Raw genomic sequence first — 15,841 nt, 5'->3', positions numbered from 1 at the left:
GAGAACTCTATACAAACAAACCCTAGATGCAAAAGCACATCTCTCTAAAGTATGTAATCACGTCCTATAGGGTTGCACAAAACCCTAAAAGCTTGAACGATGCGCTGGGCTTGAAAAATGAATTCTATCACAATTCTCTAAAGGTCAAAAATCTATCTTGATCTGTCAAGATTAGTAATTCTTGAAACGTTGAGTAGGGATCAAGATGGAGTTGAGATTTCCAAATAGTTAATTCTCCTTGGACTTGAAATTGATTTCAAACACACTCAAGACACACTGAAAATCTTATAAAATGTTACATTTCATCATAGTTTTCCAACCTAGTCCTATGGACCCAACAGTTTTTGCATGCTAACATGGCCTTCTTTAGTAAACAGATTAATTAATAAATTATTTGAACACATTTATATATTCTCTATTCGTGTAGGTGGTCACTTATTGCTGGTCGACTTCCAGGTAGAACAGCTAATGATGTGAAGAATTATTGGAATACACACCTGCGCCGCAAGAAGGTAATTCCCGTACAAACGATGCGGAAGAAAAGGCACAAGATATAGTGAAAGTGAATGTAATAAAACCACAACCCAGAACCTTGTCAAAAAATTTAACATTGGCAGGTGGGAAACCTATAATTGCAGAAAGGTTACAACTGAACGAAAATGTTAAAAATGTATCTCCAACATCAAAGCCCTCAGAGAACAAAATAAATTGGTGGGAAAACTTGTTAAAGGGCGAGAAAGGTGATGAGAGACTACCAGTCTCCCTAAGTTGTGGTTTAGAGTCGGAGCCCAAGCCAAACCTTTGGACTGAGGAAATAATACCAGAGGTAATAGTGGGGGACGCTTGTGACGATGATGGCATAAACTTTTGGGGTGACTCCAGTTTTGACATAGACCTGTGGGACTTTCTCAATGCAGGATAGGAAAATAGAGATCTAATGCTCTTTAGTTTGCTTTATTATTAGTATTATTAACAACCAAGTAAAGGGATTTGTGATGATTTATGGAAAAAGAGATTGAGTTACTTCTACCGTTAAGATATAAAGCATTGTGGTGTAATGTAACAAAATGTATTCAAAGTGAGTGGTTCCATACAATAAATATGTAAAGTAAACATATTTTAACCTTTACCACAATTTTTAAAATGGTGTCTAACCTTTGAAATGATTCATTTTAGTCTTTATACTTATTTGTGTCAAAAAGACCCCACCCTTAATTTTTTTTTTCTATGATTTTAAGTTGAGATTGTTTAGCAAAATCCTAGGGACTCTGATAGTAGAAAGAAATTGGTTATTTAAATACTTTGTTAGCTTCTTTTATGTTAGTTGGAGATAGAGAAAATTAAAGCGACAGTTATCTCCAGTAACCTTTTTGACACAAACTTCAAAGTATGGAGACTAAAATGAAACATTTCAAAAGATAAGGACCATTTCAAAACATAGGGTAAAGATTAAGAATTTAATGTGTCACTAAAAGAAGTCATTGGCTACCTTTTCTTAGCCATTTTAAACTCTTGGGATGCTCACTTAAGTGAGGGCTACAAGCTAGAGTTAGCCAATGAGTCAACTATGTTTTAAAGTCAAAAAGAATTTGTTTAGGAGATTCAACCATAGACAATACAAGCATAAAACCTCTTTTGGGATGAAAATGATACTAAACTTCTTCCATGGGTCTAAGATGCTATCAGTGTCCCTAACCCACATTTTAACACATATGGCTGGGCTCATGCAAAAGGTCCAAGAGAAACTGACTCATACCCTCCAAACCACAATCCTTCAATTTCTCCAATGGGAAACTTGGGCTTGGGCATTGCAAAAAGGAAAAAATAATAATAATAATAATAAAACATGGATTGAACTCACAAGAATGTCAGACTCGGTTGAATTAGGATTACAGAAAAACTATGAGAAAACAACCATCAACAAGCTAAGAAAAATTATCACGATGTATTTAATCATTTAGAATTATAGATAGGGGATCTACAATGATTTTGACCAGCTCTAAGCATGAATAGGCTTGGATTTCCTCATATATGATGCTCCAACATGGGCCAAACCAATTGCCTTGGCAATGGGGCAATGGAGAAAACAAGTGGATGCTAGTCTCATCTTCTTGCTGACTTTAATGGGCATTTTAAATTTTGACATTCTAATTCTGTTAGGCAAGAGATTGTTTATGAGTCTCCAAATTAATTGAGTCTCCAAAGCAATATTTTAAACTGATCATGAATTCTAAGATTCCAACAAAGATTCTTCCCAAGTTTCAACGTTGAATCAGTTGGGTTGGCTACCCAATATGTTGACGAAAATAATTTCCCCAAGCCAAGCCAATGTTTAGTTCTTTAAGCAATGGGAATGACTATGACAATTAGACACAGAAATTATCAGCTCATTTGCTCAACACCTCTGGATCAAGTGACAATTCATGATGGAAAAACTCATTTTTCAAGTGAAAATGGTCTTAATCTATTTTTTCTGGCATATACTCGTGAATACCTCATTTTAGAAAATGCAATTAAAAATTTGCAGTTTGCCAAAGTTTAGGGCATATTTAGTATGTAATTCCAAACAACAGTTTTCAATGTTTAAACACTAAAAATCGTGGTTCTAAAAATTTATAATAATAAAAAACGCATTTGCTAAGAGTATTTTTTTTAGGAGTTTTGAGTTACATTACTCATTTTAGGGTGTTTAAACACTAAATTAGGAAAACTTCTCTTACCAGTTTTCATATTTCAAACAATGTTGCCCAATGACACTTTTGTAAATATTTTAAAAAACATGGAGGCCGCTTAATTAAACAACACATAAAACTTCCTTTTTCAATGCCAACTAGAGAGGCCACTTATCAGCTTAAATTTAAATAAAAAATAATAAATAAAAAAAACACATACCAATCACACAATTATGTTTTTTAACACATTAAAATATGTTATTTGAAACATGGTACCAAACACATTTTTTGCTTTATGATTACCGTAAACACGTGTTTTCACAACACTTTTTAAACCACAGTTTTCACAACGATATTAAAAATCTCCAACCAATCTGGCTATTAGGCATTCTGCATGATAAACACTTTCAGATGAGTTTATGTCTTTTGCCTTAGATTCATCCAAATAAATGAGTAATTATTTTAGTATTTTGGAAGTATAACAATGTGATACTCCCTAAAAATCTCCAACCAAACGGGCTATTAGGCATTCTGCATGATAAACACTTTCAAATGAGTTTATGTCTTTTGCCTTAGATTCATCCAAATAAATAAGTAATTATGTTAGTATTTTGGAAGTATAACAATGTGATACTCCCTAATTTCATATAATAGTGGGTCAAACTATTTAAAGGTCTGTTTAAATTGAGGGCAAGAGAAGGAGAGTAGAGTAAAGTAGAATAGATTTAAGTTTAACCAAAAATTAGCTTAATTTTAGTCAACTCTACTCCCTTCCACTCTTCATTTTCCTCTCCATCTAAACGGGCTCTAAATTCATCGTTCATCGTAAGATCTACCATTATTCATATTGGGGGGTGGGGGAAAGGGGGGGGTGCCATTAATTTTCACAACATTACAGACATACAAATCAAGTTAACTGCTTCTAACGTTTACATTACATAAATCCAATTGACTGAAAATCAGGTACATGTTTGCATACATAAAAATGCTACAAGCAGCTAGACTGATTGATCAACTAGCTTTCTTATGTGAACTATGCTACATTAAGCATTTTTATAAAACATGGTGATTTTACAGATCTTGCCTCCTCTACAGCTTTCTCCCCTTTAATGACAAGTGCAGCAAGCTAACCATCTTTGCTTTGCACAGATCACGATGATCGCTTTGTAGTACCATAAAGACCAATACCATTGGCTTCTTTTGAGATATATCAATGACTATGTTGGTCATAATAAAGCTAAATCCATTTTCCTGCAGGAAGAACAGCTACCATACCATTTACTGCTTCAAATTTAGCTTGCTGAAAGCAGCAATGATTCTATCATCTGTGATCATTCTGTGGTTTTCATAGAAGTCTAGTATCTCCATAGAGATATTTTTCACCTGTCAAAAACATACACAGCATTCATAATTTCAGCAAGCAGATGAGAGCATCTGCACTTTTTACAAGCTATCAAATCATAATAGTAAAATTGGCGAACATTTTATTGCAATTTGTTAATTATATGGTCACAAATGCAATGTTCATAATAAAGGCTTATGCTCATTAAGCACAGGAATTAGCAAGCAAATAATAGCCATTTATACAACACTATGAGCTCTTACCGCTTATTCTAGATAAATTTTAATTGAAGATATAGAGATTCTAAGATCCTTGATAGGTACTTAACTCCTATAAAATCAACTCTATCAAGAACTACACTCAATTTTTACTTCCTTGGCATGTCAATCTCTAGCACAGGTAACAAGAGAAAAGAAAAAGAATACAAATATACATATATAAGCTCGTACTCTTGTATTCTATAACCCGTATAATCTGGGGAAAAGAGCATAATAATTTATTTTTGGAACTTAAAGATGGTATAGAAATATGACTTTGTTTTGATATAAAATTTCCAAATATCAGTTGATAAACAAGCCCTATCACCTGCAATATGACACTTGATAATACTCCGAATCAGGGTTTACATAGTTAACCCCTAAAATTTAGGTTCAAAAGCTTGCTGTGTTGAGCGTTATTGGAATAATGGGTTCAAATTAGAATGCTGATGCAGGACAGGCTCAAAAGGGGATAGGAAGGGGGGATAGAATAAGAATTTTGGGAAAACAATTGAATAGAAAATAAAGGCCAGCCCTAGGAATCAGCACCCAACAAGGAAAAAGTAATGGCAATTGATCATTTTCTGTTCTTTTTTAATTACGGGTAATCAAGGAAAAATTGTTAAACAAACCAGCAGCTAACTAACAAGCAATTGTAAAAGGAAATAAAATAATAAACTTTTGGTGGAATTAATCAAGTAAAGAAAATAATGATGATATTTAAATGTCTATTTAGTTCAAAAAGAGAAGGGAGAAATCTGATCCAGGCTGTGAAATGTGTGGAATTGAACTTGTGCAATTGGGCTGCTAGACCGTGGCTACATGAACTCTTCAAACACAAAGGACATCAGACCAGTCGTTGTGACACGTGGGCAGGGCTAAGATGCTGGCCCGCTTAGTAAATAATGAGTTGATCAGTGGTCTGACCTATATGCTAAAAAATCTTCTTTTGAAAAAAAAAAAAAAAAAAACCACATTACATGGGCACAGACAGACAATAGATCAAAAGGCCTAGAACCAAATTAGATTTCAGTATTTGACTGTAAATGGAGTTCACAAATGGCATCTTCAGTTCAGTTCCAGGAGATGAACTGGAGAGGCACACGACAATGACTTGAGGTGGTCTCAAATTGAAACTTTGGTGCTAGCACTGTGATGTTTGGTGGCAATGCCGATGTGCTACAACTGTGGCGACACGACAATGGTGAGTGAAGGATGAAAGGATTGTCTACAGCAAGTGGGGACTCGGGACTATGGCCGTTAAGTTCTATGGAAGAGGCTAGGGTAGTTGGGTATGTATTTAGCTTATGCACGTCAGATAGGAGGTTTTTTGGATCTGGTTGTAGTTCTTTAGAATGCCAGGAAGCTCTACTTGCAGGTGCATGAGGGTTTGTGATCTGCGATTAGGGTGCCAGTGTCAGGTAAAAAGGCAATGTTATAGACAGTTCTGGTGGACTGGTTGATGGGCTTCACAGGAATGTTGGTGGTGTGATGGTGTACAACTGCAACAATGGGATTTTTTTTGTGGTTGGGCTCATGGTCTTTTGATTGTATGGGCTCAGTGGGGTGGACAGCAAGGGTCATTGCGGTGATTGAAGGGTTTTGATGGTTGTTGGTAAATGGGAATCAATGAGGGGTGGTTTGGCAGGGACTCAATATTGTGGACTGGATCTGGGTTTGCTTTGATACTAAATTTGATGCAGGACAGGTTCAAAAGGGGAGGAAGAGGAGATAGCATTAGAATTTAGGGGAAAAAAATTGAAGGATAGCCCTAGGAATCAATAACTACAGTTTGCTTAGAATCAGCACTAAGCATGGAAAGTGAAAACCTAGGAACCAGCACCCATCATTACAACATAATATCTTACGTCTCAATAATCTGCCTTCTATATTTAGTGGAGCCTTTTTAAATTGACTTTCAAGAGTACATCAATAAGGAAAATAATAAAACCATAATTTTTTTTTTTTTTAAAATCCCACAAAATCTTCAATCACATAAAGTTATGTCAATTGGAAATTCAAAATTTCAAAATAGCAATAATTTTGGTGTCTGCACCAAATACTGACGAAAGCATGCGTAGAAAGCACCTCCTCAGCTGAATCCTTCTATATTAGACCATATCAGTACATGCCATTGTTTGTGTTACACATTCCAATACATACAAAATTATACATGACTAAATATTACATAGTGAAACACTATTATTTGTACAAAACCATAAGATTCTTATGCCCCCAAACAAACTTGGTTTAGTTTATAATGGACTATCAAATAGTCAGAAATTTCATTAGCAAAATTCTTGTGGCAAGTAATAATCATTCACATAAGGAAATAAGTGAACCTCATTTTATTATATTTTCTTTAGTACTTTTCAGATATTATACTCATATTTAAAGGACAGTGCCCCTATCTGTATATTCAAACTACTTCAAGTAGACACAGTAGGATCTCGTAGCATAACCGATGCAAGACCAGGTTGTATTGCAAGACTAGGTTGAAGATAGGGCCAGACGCTATGATTGAGACTTATGTGTCAACCATGATCTTAGATCAAACCAATGCTTTCAACAACATATGACATACCAAGATGAGAGTCACATTGAATAGAAAATAATGATATATTTCTGGTAAAAGCATTCACAAAGAGGTTGCCAGAATAAGAGGACACGGAAAACCTCATGAGAAGAAAATTTACCACATTCATATCAACACGAAGTTCTTCAAACCATGCAGTGGTATCCTTCTCCCTTAGTACACTAGCAATGTAAATGCAAGCTAAAGCTATCAGATGTGGAGCATGTACAAGAATAAGGTCCATCTTGTAGGTGTCATTCAATAGTCCCCTGCATGTCTCAAAAAAGCAATGCTACATCATGTTTATGTTCTTGAACATCAACTTTTTTATTTTTATATTTCGATAGTTGGAGGTGGGGGGGGGGGGGGGGGGGGGAGGGGGGGGGGGGGGGGGGGGGGGGGGGGGGGGGGGGGGGGGTGGGGGGGGGGGGGGGGGGGGGGGGGGGGGGGGGGGGGGGGATTTGAACCTTGGATGTCTCCTTTAAAAATACCAGGAAAAGCCAACCAATTGAACATCAACTGAGGCTAAACGATGTTGTAAAACAAACAAGAGCAACTAAGCTTTACAGAATTGATGGCTGGCACACAGAATGACATGCCAAGAGTATAGCAAGAGGAGGATGTAGATATAAAAATGTACAGTATCAACAAAACTAATAAACTGTCGGCCTATCCTTGGTGATGCAATGTTGACAGGAATAACAACTTCTTTTTTCTAAATCATGAAGGCTCCTTTGAGATTTTAAAATAATAATAAAAAGTATTTTTAACTCAAGCTTCATCGGGTCTTGTTAACTAGTGCCTTTAAGCCTAAGGGCACAGTTTAAAAGGAATAATGAAAATTCAATTATGAATTGTAATGCACATTTTTTCGAAAAGAAAAATACGCTTGTCAAGAAATTTATTGGTTTGCAACCACAAATTCATTGTGGTTGTAGGTACTTTTTCTTGATATGTGAGCACAGTTTGACTTTATTTTTTGAAAAATGCATAAAAAAATCATTTAATTAAGCATTAAATGCACCTTAACTTGTGCACTTATGGCACTAGTTAACAAAAGCCTTATTTTAATTTGCTGTGGTTTTTGTGAAAACTAAGAATCCCATTTCAACTTCTACCCACTTTGCATCACATGTAGAGAAAAGGCTTGTAAATTAAATAGAAAATTGGAACAGGACCATAAAAAGAATATAATTAGTTATCAACAAATATAAAAGCTATATTTTTTTACTGAAAAGAACAAGAACAAAGAATTTGAGAAGCATGGTGATGTGTGCTGGCAGCAGCCACACAAAATTGACTATGCTGGGGATTGGACACTTACCAAGTTAATTGAGTCATACTTATATCATTCAGGTTTGCATCCTGAAGCAACCTGGCAAAGAAAAAAAAGGGTGGGGAAGAAAGAAAATAAAGAACCATTTAAACTGAGGAAGATATTTCATTGACAAGATCATATAACCAGCGTTTCAAAAAGGATTAACTGGTCTAAACATCATGCACAGAGATGATTATTAACATAACTAGAACCAAATGAGCCTTTTCTTTTTCAGACAGGTAACCTAAGGAAGCTCATGATTAAATAAAGTGAGTTTGCAATTCCAGAATTGTATGATTATATTTGAAGAGGAGAAAGCGAATGCAAACATGCAACTCCTAAAGATAGGTACCAGCCACTATTAGTCATAGCCATTTCATTATTACGTCAGGTACAATATGGTAACATACTTATGAACCTAATTCAGCTATAGTGTCATCTAAAAGTTGGATATTAAAAGAAGTTATTAATATGAAGACTAACTGCAATAGCATTCACCCTAAATATTTAATTCAAGATATGCATTTACAAATATAAATCAAATCAACTTTGGCCACACCCACAAGCATCATATATGATACTATACGTTAAAATCCAACCACAAAACGATGTGTGGTAAAAAAAAAAAAAAAAAAAAGGAAAATTTTACCATTGGAGCTTTATATAAGGTGAGATACCAAGTCAAATCCCAGAATGACTACAGCTAAAATGGATCACAATGTGATTTCAAGATATTATTTTGGGGGGAAAGAGGAGGGCAGGAAGTAAGTAATGGAATTTTCATGATGTTATCTCTCAATCAAGTAATTCATCAAGTTGAGTCAACTGTATTTACAAGAGTTAAAATAAACCCCGATGGAGCTCACCCTAATCATTTAACAGTTCAAATTTATACAATTAATTCATCAAAGAGAACCACCAAATATTTTATAACCAACCAGAAGATACTTAAGGTAGATAATATAAAGGATGAAATACTTACTGAGACAATGCTCTATAAGGATGGAATACAACTAAATAATAGTTGAGTGCTTCTAAAATCTTCATTTCCATTTCAAGGATGTCTTTGATTTCATATCTATCATACCTATACTTTTCATCAGCATCTGTAAAACAAGAAAGGTATGTTCTAAGCACTTCACACACTAACGTAGAATGACAACAATTGAATTTGGCGGAAATTCATACAATCAGTCTAGTATCAAGTAATTACATAATTTTTTAAGGTAAAATACAAGAAGCCTGGCCTGCACTGTGCTTTCTTCTGCTTTTGATGCCAGGTACAAGCAGGTTGGAGCCACAAGACGCGGATCATATTCTGTCATACTCTTTCTGAAAGCACAAAAAGAAGTTAAACTTAGCAAGCAAAAGCACAACTGGGCATAAAAAATTGCCTGAATGTGCTTTCTTATGAGGTGATGCTATTTTTATTTTTTGTTTTTTTGTTTTGGCTTTTTCTTTTGATGAAATAGTAAATTGGCTACAAAAACAATTACAAGTGTTTGTATATAAACTAGTGTCAAAGGACAGATCAGAAATTACTCAGAAAAGAATGTCCTTCCAAATATTTAAGGGCAATCAGAGAGAGAGAGAGAGAGAGAAGACATACTTGACCTTCACCAAGTTAACAACATAAGTAAAAAGAAATAAAGTGGTTCCTACAAGGTTGAGTTTAATATATTTTTCATTCCTTTGATTGAGAAAATCATAATTGGTTCAAGATTGTCCCAAAATGACCATTTAGTTCATTACTAATCAAGATACCTTTTTTAACGAACAAGCAAAGGAAAAGGGTACAGAAAAACTTTATATTTAATCCCAGCATAAAATGCAAAAGGATTGCTTGCTAGGTTATGAGTCAAGTCTAGTCTACAAAGGTTTTGTGAGTAAAGAATGATTGTAAATTTTTCCTCTATAGTGAAAATCACCTACGGAGTGGTCCATTTTACTTTCGAAGAGTCAGTCTTGAATTTACCTACTACATTATTTGAGCAAACATGATCTCCACTGGACAGGCATAAAGCTTCAGCTAGTAAACGAAAGTGTATACCACGATTTGTATGTCGATCAATATCTGTATGCATTGCATGATGGATGTGAAGAAGTAGACCATTATATCAGCAATAGTTTTCCATTTCATCATCAAATTCCTTTTAATTTCTTTATGTTGCTTTGGATTGTGACGATTGTAACTACGGTTGCACTTTTTGTTAAATTGTTACTCTTGTAATACGAAACAATTAATCCGTTAATTAGAACATGGGGGTAAATTTTAGAAATTTCAATTGGTATTAGAGGGTAGGATCACTTAGGAATTAGTTTCTTGACTGTGATCCTTTTACCCCCTTGTATTGGATAAGTCCCAGTCCCTTGGTGTTCCCATGATTTTGATTGAAGCTACCTATATTTTATAGCATAAGGAGTTATGATGAGTACGATGTGGAGGCCCACATGATCATGAAAATTCATCACAGGAGGCTTATAATGATAAGGATGGACTTTATATATAGCCTATAATAAGCTTTTTTAATGAATGCACTAAAATGAAGAAAACATCTAAGCAATTCCTTAAAAATCTTAATGAGGTTGATCATGAGGAGGCATTAGTGATTGAACTAGATGAATCCAATAAATACACTAAAAAACATAAGGATGAATCCTCACTTAAGGAGAAAATCAAGACCTGTTACTTTTTTTTTTTTTCATTTTTTAAAAAAGTTGGGTGGGGGGGGTGGAAATCAAGACCCTAAAAGATGAGCTTAAAAAGTCAAGAAGTCAATTGAAAAGACTGTTGAGCTTGCTGCTGTGGTTATGAAGCAAAGTAGCTAGTTGCAGCCAAGTTGGGGCAGCATGAGTTCAAAGTGTAATGCAGACATAGGCCGTTGTACTCCACAACATGTTATAGTTACCATGCGATGTACTCTTAGTGATAGGCTTTTTGTAAAAGTGAAGTGATTAGTAGTATGCCTGTGTTAAGGCAGTTAGTGATAAGAGCTGTTAGCTATTAGGTAGTTATTAATAAGGGTAGTGACATCAGCAGTTAGTTAAGCTAGTTTGTTATTGCTTTATATTGATTTAAATTGTGATAATTGTTCCTGTGCTTGCACTATCTATTAAATTGTCAACTCTTGGAATAAGGAAAAATTAATACTTTAATTATGGGATCAATTTTACAATTTTTGAAATAATAATATTTATAATTGGTGTTCTAGTTTTGTCTGTCTAGCAATTTATGCTTCTACATAAAAAATTACTACTGCTCAACTTCAAATTGCTAAGCATTTGAAACTAATCACTCATATAGATATGCTGAATTATAAATTGGGACGAAATATTTGCATACGTATAAGTGTGCAACTATTGCCAACACCTGGGGATATGAACAAGCACCAAAATCAGCATAATAAATTGCCCCATTAGTTTATGTTATATAGCATATAATCAAAGATGAGTAAAGAAATTAATAAAGCATATTTAAAATACTTTGTAACATGTGACATGACATATATAAGAAGTGCAATTAAATTACCAAAAAAAAAAAAAAAGGAGGGATGCGTAGTTGTTAACCAGAAGCAAAACAATAAAACAAACTAGTAGTAATCAATTATCAATTATCAAGTGGTTGGTACAGATTCACAAGAACTTCATAGTCATTACTAGGATCAAAAGCAAAGCACAAGCCATGAGCTTATTATTACCAAATGAGCATATTTTTACCATCATCAGGCAATTATTTATTATTTAAATACCTGGTGTAAACACGTCTCATATATGTCACTGCAGTGGCTACAACCCTGAAACATTTTAACGGCATATTAGAGATCAAATCAATTAGTTAAATTTGTTGAATAAATATTTTTCTTTAAATTTTATTATTGACACACCCAAATCTTTAACCAAAGACCTCATCTTTCGGAAGAAAGATATATCATTTGAGCTAGAGCTCATTACCAGGTAAAATATTTCAGTTTTGAATTTAGACTTTAATGTTGTTGAGGATTTTACTAGATGTAATTGTGCCCTAATGTAATCCTTGAAAACTATTAAAAAAGAGGCTCCAGGAATGTTTGAAGCAGTGTAATTTGAACAAAAATTCTGATTAGATATGTTTCTCTAAACTTGGTGGTGATTCCAAGCATGATTAGGTGGTGAAGCCTAGGATTTAGGCAGATTCTACGTGGTGAAGCCTAGTATTTGTCCTGTTCTTCCTTCCCCGTTATTTCTATTTTCTACCCGTTCTGTCCTGCATCACATTCTAGAAAAAATTACCTTTGTTGTTTCCAATAAAAAACAGTCATCCTTCCTTTTAACATTGTTTCAACAAGCCTAGCCAAAGTATAGTGCAATGATGATACATAAAATTCCATCCCCTCAGAATATATACTATTATGGTAGATCATGCACTTTGCACTTGGTTAGAGCTTATTCTTTTTTTCTTTTTTTTTTAATAGGTAATAGAATTTTTATTGAAAAAATGAACATTGTGTTCATGATGACGAACACTCTGGACACGAAGAAAATAAAAAAAAGCTCAAGAGCTAACAGCTAACAGCTAACAAATTGTAAAAAGCAGAAATTGAAATACATTGTGTAAGACCCCAAATACAGTTAGAGCTTATTCAATTCATAAAGCTTTTGTCCTTTTAATAAGTAAAAAGACTAGTGGTATTTTTAGAACAAAATCTGGTACAACTAACATAAAGCAAACTATCAATATAAATGTTTTATCTCGGTGATGCATTAAACAAACTTGCTTGAAAACTCTCAAACTTCTCCTAGAGTGGAATATCTGAAGAGCAATATTATGGTGCTTCATCTATCCCAAAATTTGCAACAACCACAAGGTAGAAGATGCCCAAGAATCAGATTCTTTAGATAGTAGAAAACAAAATTATATAAAATATTTTAAAAAGTAACCCCAATTCTAATCATTGTCAATATTATGATACTTCTTAACAAGTGTAACATGCCCAGATGGACTAATCATTGTCCTAAATCAACAAAATAACTAGGGCAGAAATTATAAAAGCTACATGCGAGACAAGACTGCAGAAACCATCTAAGCAGAGAGGGAAAGAAACAATTCTTTTAAAAAAGGTGATACGTTAAGTAACATTAGGAGAATAAGTTCAAACCTTTGCCTCACTTTAACATTTTGAGCCAATTTCCATATATCTGAAAAGAAAATTTACCCAAAAAATTAAAGGTTACATTTAGAATGGTTTAGATATGGAGAGCAAAACTATTAGCAGTTTCATGTATGTGCATGTGACCATCAAACAAAATATCGGTAGGGGATGACTCTACATCGTAAGTTTGATGAGCCTTCAATTAATCACAACAACACAATCAACAAAAGACAGCCCATAAAATCAAAAGCTGTGAGGGATAGTAGCAAATAACTTGTACAACAATTTCTGACAGAAAATCTATTCCTAGCAGTAAAACATACAAATATACTGCACACACAAACACAGCAAGGAGAGAGAGAGTGAACAAAAACCACCATTTTCTCTAAGATCATTAATACCATAAGAAACTCAAAGTAACAAGTTATTAACAACATTCTGAACATAAAAATTAAGCATCTTGTTTTGCAATTAAGTCTTGTTGAAACCAAATATGCTTCCGTTCACTGCACTGGGAAAGCACCAATCCTCTATCGAACATGATCAAATTTCTATCAATTTTCATTGCCAACCTATTACCATGTGAAAATTACAACCGCCACAATATTAATCAGTGTGTTTACAAGATACAGATGCAACATTCCCTTTCTCTTTTTTATTGGTCAGCGATACACATGCAACTTTCACTAATATAACAACATCAGAGAAAAATGATAACAATCCACAAAAGGGTAACAACGAAAGTATCAACCATCAATATCTCCTGCAACTATAAAACTTTAGGGAGTTTTGAAAGAAAACTCTTAAATGAGCTGAACCCCAGATCAAATCCATCAAAAAAGAAACCATAAATTAAAAATTGAATGCAACCCAACAAAAGTGAGTGTGAGAGAGAGAGAGAGAGAGAGAGAATACAGTTGGCCATGTGCAACTTAATGAGCTTGAAATCCTCAAGAGTGATGCCCTTTTCTTTGTCAAGTGGGTGCACCACATCCACGTCTTCCTGGTCCAACAACTGTTTGCTGAGCAAAAATCACAGAAACAAAACAGACCCAATTTCAAAAAACATGAAAAACAAAAACCCAAAAAATAAAAACATAAAGAAACAAAGTGAAATTTAGATAAAGATGTTGTCTTGGAAGGAAAGATACTAGTGTGATGATGTCCAGAAATTGGCGGCCATGTTTGGATCAGATACGAGAAATATTCTGAGACTGATCGAGAATTTTAATGTCAATGTTTCCCGATGGTTCAAGATTTCGGTTTGATGGTTGAAGAAGTAAAGTAAAAAGTGTTGCGAGGCCAGTGGAAAAGTCTCTCGGTCCTCGAAGGCTCCATTTCGACTTAGGCCCATTAGATAAAGCTATGGACCTTAGCAACTTAGGCCTCAAGAGAGGCCCGAGTATTGAATGAGCAAGCTACAGATCAGTTTGGTCTCCTTGTGTTTGGATAGAACCAATTAGCCTCTGGAGAAAAAAGTTTCAAAAGAGAGAGGTTGATTATGATTGGTTTTTTATTTTTATTTTTTATAGTTCATTAATTAAATTCTTAGTATTTTGCACTCATTAACTCACTTGGCACAAATATTAAAAAACTTAATTAGACACATGGCACAAAATTAGTGCATAAGTGAAATCTAATTTGGAATCTAATTAAATTTTTTGTTAACTTTGGCTTTATATATATACTAACTTGTAACCCCATGCATATGCATAAATACACTTAAAGATATATAATAAAATGCATAATATAATTTATATATATATATATAATTTAAATGCTATTGATAGTCATTTTTATATTTTGTTAACTCTTTAAAATATTTTGTATGGACATTATTAGATATAAAATGTAAATTGTCTATATTTTAAAAAAAAAATTATTATGAAGCACTTTATTTTTTACGATTCATTTATTCTAAACTCTTTAGTTTTTGTACTTAATAACTCACTTGGATGAATATTTACGATGTGACCTCACATTTTTTTCTAAAATTAAGAAATAAAACACTTTAAGAATAAATAATTTATGACACATGGCGTAAAATTGAAACTTTAATTTAGAATTCTAATTTGAGTTTCTCTCAACTTCACTTATTATTAGATATATAGACTAGTTGCTAACTCGTGCAATGCACAGGAATAGTTACTGGATGAGTTTATAAAAAAAAAATTAAAAATAAAAAAAAGCAATGTTGCGTTTCTAGTTTAGTTTGTGTTGTATATATAGGTATATGCAAGATAAGTTGTAATATATATACCAAAAGGTGTCTATTGAAAAGTCATAACCATTCAAATTGAATATACCAAAAGGTGCCTATTGAACGAAAATGTGTCTATTGACCGAAAAGGTACCTGTTGAACGAAAAAATGCATATTAAATGAAAATGTGTCTATTGACCAAAAATGCACATATTGAATGAAAATGTACCTATTGAAGGGTCATAATCTTTTGGATATAAATAGTAGTTCATATTCATTTGGTAACTTCTTCTTAATTTCTTCTCTTAATTCATCCTTCTTAGAAACACAAGAAACATGTAGATATT

The 15,841-nt window shown here is 33.8% G+C and overlaps 1 protein-coding gene across 1 annotated transcript; it reads right to left on the bottom strand.

Moving 5' to 3' along the window:
• Positions 1–3,919: 3,919 nt before the first annotated feature.
• Positions 3,920–14,550, bottom strand: LOC115976002 (cyclin-C1-2-like). The gene is made up of 9 exons (XM_031097065.1): positions 14,445–14,550; positions 14,209–14,315; positions 13,300–13,339; positions 11,914–11,958; positions 9,378–9,496; positions 9,147–9,270; positions 8,171–8,221; positions 6,968–7,115; positions 3,920–4,055 (listed from the first exon to the last, which is right to left on the bottom strand). The coding sequence occupies exons 1-9, from the start codon at positions 14,474–14,476 to the stop codon at positions 3,951–3,953; spliced, it is 771 nt and encodes a 256-aa protein (XP_030952925.1). The 5' UTR covers positions 14,477–14,550; the 3' UTR covers positions 3,920–3,950.
• Between the last annotated feature and the right edge of the window lie 1,291 nt (positions 14,551–15,841).

This window comes from Quercus lobata, chromosome 2 (assembly GCF_001633185.2).
Source record: "Quercus lobata isolate SW786 chromosome 2, ValleyOak3.0 Primary Assembly, whole genome shotgun sequence".
Taxonomy (NCBI): domain Eukaryota; kingdom Viridiplantae; phylum Streptophyta; class Magnoliopsida; order Fagales; family Fagaceae; genus Quercus; species Quercus lobata.
This window is presented reverse-complemented; position numbering and strand designations above follow the sequence as displayed.